An 8,347-nucleotide genomic window follows, 5' to 3' on the forward strand; every position below is an offset into this window, starting at 1 on the left:
GCAAACAGGCCCCCAGACCACATGCAGGGGTGGGTGCAGCAGGCCCTCCTGCACCCGCATCCCCTGTGACAGGTAGGCAGGGGCCAGGCACACCCTGGGCTCCAGCCACTTCAAGCTCCAGCCCCCTGAGGGTCCCTCATGTTGTGAGCTTCAGCTGTCCTTAGGAGAGTAGTCAGGAGGCCCGGGCCCACCTCTCCCCACCAGGGCACAGAGGGGTCAACTTGGCCACCTGTGTGTTCAGACCGTCCCCTCTTCAGTGAGGAGTCAGCAGCTCAGGGCAGTGGCCCGTCTGAGGGGCAGGTAGCGTGGAAGGTCCTGGCAGAGGGGGCAGGAATTTAGGGAGGTGATCCTGGGAGGAAGCAGGTGCCCTCAGAGGACAGAGATGAGGAGCCAGACCCTCGTGTGGGATCCGCCTAGAGGGGAGGCTCAGAAAGTTGGTCAGCTTGTCAGAGGCAGATGGGCCTCGTGGTCCAGGCCCTGCCACAGTGGGAGAGAGCCTGGCGTCTCAGTGCTTTCTCTGTGTCCCCCAGGTGTCTTCCTGCCCCCGTCCCCGGCAGCAGCAAACGAACCTGTCCTGGAAGAAGTGGGGATTGTGGCTCTGGCACCCCTGGCCGACGTGCTAAACAGCCCGCAGCCCAGCCCCGTGGCAGGCCCCATCGTGAGCCCCCTGGCAGGCCCTCTCAACACGCTGCTGCCCAGCCCGGGGCCCATCTCCCAGAGCAGCCCACTCACCAGCCTCCTGAGCAGCCACCTGGCCAGCCCCCTGGTAGTGCCCCAAGTGGGCACACCAACCAACTCCCTGGGCCTGCCATCCACCGGCTCCCTGACACCCAGCAGCCCCTTGGCGGGCCCCGTGGCAGTGCCCCCAGGGGGCACACCGGCCAGCTCCCTAGGCCTGCCCTCCACCAACTCCCTGACTCCAGGAAGCCCCCTGGCAAGCCCCCTAGCTGTGTCTCAGAACAGCCCCCTGATGCCCCCTGTGACGGGCTCGGGGGTCCTCTCCCTGAGCAGCCCCTTGCTCACCTCCACGGCCGCCCCTCTAGGTGTCTCTCAGAACGTTGTGGCCAACCCCATGAACAATCTGGTGCTGTCAGAGGCCCCACGGGTGCGGCTGGCAGAGTCGCTCCGAGGATATCCCCCGGGACCCCACCCGTTGGCTGGCGGGGGACCTACTGCCACCTCCAAAGGTAACAGATGTGGGGACAGGGGGTGGGCCCTGTCAGGCCAGTCCCTGGTCCTGCCTGGCTCTAATCTGCCTCCTCTCCTTTCTGCCCCTCCTGCACATCACTAGTCCCACTCTCCACTGAGCATCCCCAGCCAACCCAGGAGCCGGGGCCCCTCGGCATGACATTTGTGGGTGCGCCCATCCAGACCTCCACCCCTGTTGGTGCCCTGGGCACTCCGGGCCCCATGACAGCCTTCTCCTATGGCACCTCAGATGCCCAGACACAGCCTGGCGGCCCCCAGGGACAAGTGGTCCCTGCCTTTGTCCCTGTCTCGCCTGCCTCCAACATCGCCAACCTCACCTCTGCCCCCACCCCCACCCCCCCAGTGACCACCAGCTACACCCCCTCACGCACGCCGCGCCCCTCTGCCCGGACGCACCACTCCCCATCCCGGCCCTCGCCCACCCCCCACTCCCCTCCACGCAACCCCTGCTCTCCACCGCAAACTTCGTCCTCCCCGGCTTCAGTCACCGACACCCGTGGTCCACGTGGCCCAGAGCAGTCTCGGAAAAGCGTCCTGGAGATGGAGCAGAAGCTAGCCCACCGCAAGAGCAGCAAGTTCCCCGACAGCTCTCGAGGTCAGCGCGAGGTTGGGGACCCCTCCACTGCCCATGGAGACCTCCGAGGCACCCCCTGGGCTGCTGGCCACAGCCACTGACCACTCTGTCCACCCCTATTGTCCCCAGAATCAAAACAGCTGGCCTGGGAGAGGCTGGTGGGGGAGATCGCCTTCCAGCTGGACCGCAGGATCCTGTCCAGCATCTTCCCCGAGCGTGTGAGGCTGTATGGCTTCACAGTCTCCAACATTCCGGAGAAGATCATCCAGGTGTGTCCTGCCCATCCCCACTGCCCACCACTGCAAGGATGGGAAGCTTGCTGGCTCTCCACGGGTTTCTGGGGGCTAGCCAAGTAGAGCACAGCAGAATCTGAGGGCGTCCAGGGATGCAGGAAGCCCAATGCTCAGTCCAGTGGCCAGCAGGTGTCCAGGGCGCCAGGCCACAGGGGCCTGTGTTCCAGCCCCACAGGAGGCCTTCCCAGAGGGCAAAGCAGGGAGGGCCCCCGCAGGGTCAGATGTGTGCTCCCGGCTTTCTCACTGCCGTGGCCTCTGGACCTCCGAGCCCTGATCCCAAGGGCCCATCCCCAGTCTGGCAGAGCTGAGGCCATAGCCTTCTTCCCCGCCAGGTCTGAGTCCTGAAGGTTCACGGGTGGACACCGGGGAAGCCAGTTTCAGAGCCTCTGAGCAGCTGGCGGCCTGGTGGCCATTAACTGAAGTGAAGTCGCTCAGTTGTGTCCGACTCTTTGCGATCCCATGAATTGTAGCTCCTCCATCCATGGGATTTTCCAGGCAAGAGTACTGGAGTGGGTTGCCATTTTCTTCTCCAGAGGATCTTCCCGACCCAAGATCGAACCCGGGTCTCCCGGGAAAGCAGGCAGACGCCTTCCGTCTGAGTCACCAAGGAAGCCCAGTTTTAAGGCTGGGCTAATTTCAGTGCATTCCCAGCCTGCCGTCCACTGAGCCCCCGAGGGACGCAGAGGACGGTGCTTCCCAAACGCACCTGGGCGCTTCTTGCCGCCACCGTGTACTAGGCGCTGACGAATGGGAGCCTGGGGGTGCGGGGCGTGGGCCGGACACGTCGGGGCCCTGCCCCCCAGAATGAGCGAAGGCTCGCCCTTTCTGAACTGGACTGGCCCAGCGGGTGGGGGCTGCGCGGTGCGCGCACAGGAGTAGGGGGCAGGAGGGCGGGGTGGGGTGGGCGTGGCAGCCTCTGCCTCTCAGCATTCATCCGCGGAGACTGAGCCTTCTGTGCCCCTTCCTCTCAGGCCGTCCTCCTCCGCGGATGGGCGGCGGGCCTGAGTCTGAGTGGGCAGAAATGACGTTCGGTTAACGTGGACTCATCGGTTCCCCGGGTCGCACTTACCTTCTCCGTTTGTTAAGGTGTCCTTTTAGGTTTTTAGTTTTACCGTGGCCAGAATTATCTGCCTTTTCCTTTATCTGTGCTTTCCAAGTCTTGTTTAAGGCTGGAGCTGCCAGCTCCGCCTCAGTCCCCTCTTCCAGTTCACGTGTGTGGGCTCCAGGTCCTTCCTTCCAGCCCTGCCACAAGCCGATGTCCTAATCTGGCTGCAGAGGGAGCCTGGGCATCCTTCTTCCAGACTGTGGTAGCTCCTCTTGGCCCTTCGCTCTTCAATATGAATTTCAGGGTCTGTCGAGTTCCAAGAAAATTCTAGCTCAAATGTTCAGGTTCTCATTGGTTTCCGGGTTGAGCTGGGGACATTTCCCATCTCTACCCTGCTGGAATCCCTGTGCTGCTGGAGTCAGCAAGGCCCACGTTGCTAACGTCCGCTTTGACGACCCTTGACCTGTCTTGGGAGCTAAAATGCAGACTTAAATTGAAGAAAGTAGGGAAAACCACTAGACCATTCAGGTATGACCTAAATCAAATCCCTTACGATTATACAGTAAAAGTGACAAACAGATTCAAAGGATTAGATCTGATAGACAGAGTGCCTGAACAACTATGGACGGAGGTTCGTAACACTGTACAGGAGGCAGTGATCAACACCAGCCTCAAGAAAAACAAAATGCAAAAGGGCAAAATGGTTCTGAGGAGGCCTTACAAATAGCTGAGAAAAGAAGCAAAAAGCAAAGGAGAAAAGGAAAGACATACCCATCTGAATGCAGAGTTTGAGAGAATAGCAAGGAGAGATGAGAAATCCTTCTTCAGTGATCAATACAAAGAAATAGAGGAAAATAGAATGGAAAAGACAAGATCTCTCCAAGAAAATTAGAGATACCAAGGGAACATTTCATGCAAAGATGGGCTCAATAAAAAATAGAAACTGTATGGACCTAACAGAAGCAGAAGATAGTAAGAAAAGGTGGCAAGAATACACAGAAGAACTGTGTCAATAAGATCTTCGTGACTCAGATAACCACAATGGTGTGATCACTCACCTGGAGCCAGACATCCTGGAGTGCAAACTCAAGTGTGCCTTAGGAAGCATCACCATGAACAAAGCTTGTGGAGGTGACAGAATTCCAGCTAAGCTATTTAAAATACTGTAAGATGATGCTGTGAAGGTGCTGCACTCAATATGCCAGCAAATTTGGAAAACTCAGTAGTGGCCACAGGACTGGAACAGGTCAGTTTGCCATTCCAATCCCAAAGAAAGGCAATGCCAAAGAATGCTCAAACTACCACACAATTGTACTCATCTCACATGCTAGCAAGGTAGTGCTAAAATTCTCCAAGCCAGCTTCAACAGCTCATGAACCAAAAACTTCCAGATGTTCAAGCTGGATTTAGAAAAGGCAGAGGAACCAGAGATCAAATTGCCAACATCCATCAGATCATAGAAAAAGCAAGAGAATTCCAGAAAAACATCTATTTCTGCTTCATTGACTAGGCTAAAGCCTTTGACTCTGTGGATCACAACAAACTGTGGAAAATTCTTCAAGAGATGGGAATACCAGTCCACCTTACCTGCCTCCTGAGAAATCTGTACTCAGGTCAAGAAGCAACAGTTAGAACTGGACATGGAACAATGGACTGGATCCAAATTGGGAAAGGAGTACATCAAGGCTATATACTGTCATCCTGCTTATTTAACTTATGTGCAGAATACATCATGCGAAATGCCGGGCTGGATGAAGCACAAGCTGGAAGCAAGATTGCTGGGAGAAATATCAATAACCTCAGATATGCAGATGATACTACCCTTGTGGCAGAAAGCAAAGAGGAACTAGAGAGCTTTCTGATGAAAGTGAAAGAGGAGAGTGAAAAAGCTGGCTTCAATTTAGTCACTTAGTTGTGTCCAACTCTTTGGGACCCCCATGGAGTGCAGCATGCCAGGCTTCCCTGTCCATCACCAACTCCTGGAGCTTGCTCAAAGCTGGCTTAAAACTCAACACTCAAAAAACGTGGATCATGGCATCTGGTCCCATCACTTCATGGCAAATAGATGGGGAAACAATGGAAACAGTGACAGACTTTATTTTCTTGGGCTCCAAAGTCATGGAAGATGGTGACTGCAGCCATGAAATTAAAAGATGTTTGCTCCTTGGAAGAAAAGCTATGACCAACCAAGACAGCATATTAACAAGTAGAGACACTTTGCTGACAAATTTGCAAATAATCAAAGCTATGGTTTTTCCAGTAGTCGTGTATGGATGTGAGAGTTGGACCATAAAGAAGGCTGGGTGCCAAAGAATTGATGCTTTTGAACTATGGTGTTGGAGAAGACTCTTGAGAGTCCCTTGGACAGCAAGGAGGTCAAACCAGTCAATCCTAAAGGAAATCAGTCCTGAATACTCACTGGAAGGACTGATGCTGAAGCTGAAACTCCAATACTTTGGCCACCTGACTCAAAGAACAGACTCATTGGAAAAGACCCTGATGCTGGGAAAGATCGAAGGCAGAAGGGGACGACAGGGGATGAGCTGGTTGGATGGCATCCTTGACTTGATGGACATGAGTTTGAGCAAGCTCTGGGAGGTGGTGATGGACAGGGATGCCTGGTGTGCTGCAGTCCATGGAGTCACAAAGAATGGGGCTCAACTGAGCGACTGAACTGAACTGAACTGACCTGTCCTGGACCACAGCCACCACTCCTGCTGTGTCATGGGTGCAGGCATGGCGGCTATTCAAAAATGGGCACATGACACAGAGAAGCACAATATTTATGTCTCTGAAATGCTGCATCTGATATCTAGTTGGCAAAGATTACATTAAATTGTAAGCTAAAGTCTAGTTGCCCATGTAGATTAGACATCAGACTGTGGGAAGAGGTTTTTAGTTGTTTGAAACTGTCCATTTAAATGGAAATAAGCTCGACCTTTCAGATGCCTGGGCTGTGCAAGTCCTCCCCTTCCCCACCACTCTTCACCCTGCCTGATGTTACTGCTTATACTGGGCAATAGTCACAGCTCTAAATGCAACTCTCCAGAGAAGAGGCAAGAAGAGGAGGTAGAATATATGTAAGGCAGTTTTTCAGTGTTTAAGAAAGTCAATACTTCCATCAATACTCCAGCACTCCAGCCTCCACCTTGCTGGCCTCTGGCAGATGGAGCCAGATGGAACCCAGGTCAGGAAGACAGGCCTGTCCCAGTGTTGCAAGGTGGCTCAGGGTTGCCCCTGCCAGAGGTCAGAGGTCGCTTTAGCTGAACCCTAACATAAGCCTGCTGCTCTGCTCACACGACCACCCAGGAAGGGGCAGACAGGGAACTAACTGGAGAAGGCGATGCTTGAGCGGACTCGGCGACCCTAGCAGGTGGCATCTAGGGAACTGCGGGCAGAGGGTGAGCAGGGCCAGATGGGGGCCTTGCGGGTCAGCCTTGGCCCTGGTGCTGGAGCAACAGGAAACACACGGGGGTTCTAGCAGGGCAACACCCAGCCAACTTTGTGCACTGCCAACCCACTGTTTCGTGGGCCTGGGGGCAGCGGTACCAGTGACAGGTATAGAATTTGCAGAACCAAGTACACAAGAAAACAGCACTCCTTGTTCAAAAATTAAGAACCTCAAGATTGCTTCAGGAGAACTTCAAGCTGAGGGCACCAGAAGGCAGTGGAGGGAGGGGCTGGGAGAGGGGGTGCAGGCCCAGCCCTGCAGGAACAAAGTAGGTGAAGACCGACCTCAGGCCCAGACGCTGGAGCCAGCACCCGAGTGACAGCAGACTTCAGTGCTGGGACTCAGGGCCTCAGCTCTGGGTCCAGGATTGTCAGCACATCATGAGGGCTGGAAGGGAGCCCCGCAGGGTGTGGGCACAGGGTGCTAAGGATGGGGTGTTGGGACAGGGGGCCTGGAGAAAAGCCTGAGAAGTAGGAGGGCCAGACCCAGGAAGAGGCCTGGGAAGAACCCTGGGTGGTGTCTTCCTGGTCAGGCAACCCTGGGGGTTTTGGGAGGTCCCCTGGTGTCTTGTCACCTGCAGCCATGCCCTCCGTCCTCTGCTGCTTGTGGCCCCAGCTCAGTCCGATTCCAGGTGGTGGATGGAGCCGGTGCTGGGGCCGCTGGAATCTCTGTGCTCAGGCTCAGCCCACAGGGTTCCCCCACCCTGGACCCCTACAGGCGCAGCAGCCAGATCCTCCAGGACACCTCCCTGCAGGGCCCCGCCCTCCGACCGTGATCCTGGCGGAACCACACCCCTGCGGCCTCCTTCACCCCCACGTGCTTGCCTACTCTTGGGCCAGAGTGGAGCCAAGGGTCCCTGACCGCTGCTGTCCCCTCAGGCCTCCCTGAACCCCAGTGACCACAAGCTGGACGAGGAGCTGTGCCAGACGCTCACACAGCGCTATGTGAGCATCATGAACCGGCTACAGAGCTTGGGCTACAACGGGCGCGTGCACCCGGCACTGACGGAGCAGCTGGTGAACGCCTACGGCATCCTGCGGGAGCGGCCGGAGCTGGCCGCCTCCGAGGGCGGCTCCTACACGGTGGACTTCCTGCAGCGCGTGCTGGTGGAGACCGTGCACCCCAGCATGCTCACCGACGCGCTGCTGCTGCTCTCCTGCCTCAGCCAGCTGGCCCACGATGATGGCAAGCCCATGTTCATCTGGTGACACCACCATTAAAGCTCCCCTCGGACGCTGGCCACCGGGCCCCGGCCAGTACTCCTGGGTGGTACTACCTCCTCTGGGAGCCCTTCCGTCCTGTCTGCCCTGAGGGCTCCTGTCCCTTGGGGCCCCCAGAGAGAGCCCCAAGACCAAAGTTCGGCAGCTGTCTTGCTGAGGGGGTGTTCCAGAGGCCCCACATCTTCCCTTACTTGGCCTGTGGCCGAGAATGGCCAGAGCAGGAAGTGAGAAGGAGCCGAGCTGGCAGGGGGTGTGCGGGTGTGCCCGAAACCCTGGCCACCTGCTGGCGGCCGGCAGAGGCCTGGGCTCGGGGCGGAAAGCAGAGTGGGCTCCGGAGGAGGTTGTGGGCACAGGAGCGCCTCCCTCTGCACTAGGCAGGGACAAGGAGGATGGGGACATGTTTTCTGGACCCTCATCAAGGGCAGGGGGACATTAAAGGGACGGGAGCCAGGAGAAAGAGGCTCACTCACACCTGGGCACTGGGCAGCCCAGAGAGGTGGGGGCTCTGCAAGGCCAAAGGCTCCCGCAGGAAGGGACTAGACTGGGAGAGTCAGA

The 8,347-nt window shown here is 56.9% G+C and overlaps 1 protein-coding gene across 1 annotated transcript in view; it reads left to right on the top strand.

Annotated features, from left to right (window-relative positions):
• SPATC1 (spermatogenesis and centriole associated 1) overlaps nucleotides 1-8,188 on the top strand; it is a 28,092-nt gene extending 19,904 nt beyond the window's left edge. The window contains exons 2-5 of the mRNA XM_065903383.1: nucleotides 531-1,187; nucleotides 1,292-1,804; nucleotides 1,913-2,052; nucleotides 7,451-8,188. Coding sequence (XP_065759455.1) covers nucleotides 531-1,187; nucleotides 1,292-1,804; nucleotides 1,913-2,052; nucleotides 7,451-7,780 — 1,640 coding nt within the window. The 3' untranslated portion in view covers nucleotides 7,781-8,188. The remainder of the gene's footprint in view (nucleotides 1-530; nucleotides 1,188-1,291; nucleotides 1,805-1,912; nucleotides 2,053-7,450) is intronic.
• Nucleotides 8,189-8,347: the final 159 nt, after the last annotated feature.

Source organism: Muntiacus reevesi, chromosome 12 (genome assembly GCF_963930625.1).
Source record: "Muntiacus reevesi chromosome 12, mMunRee1.1, whole genome shotgun sequence".
NCBI lineage: Eukaryota > Metazoa > Chordata > Mammalia > Artiodactyla > Cervidae > Muntiacus > Muntiacus reevesi.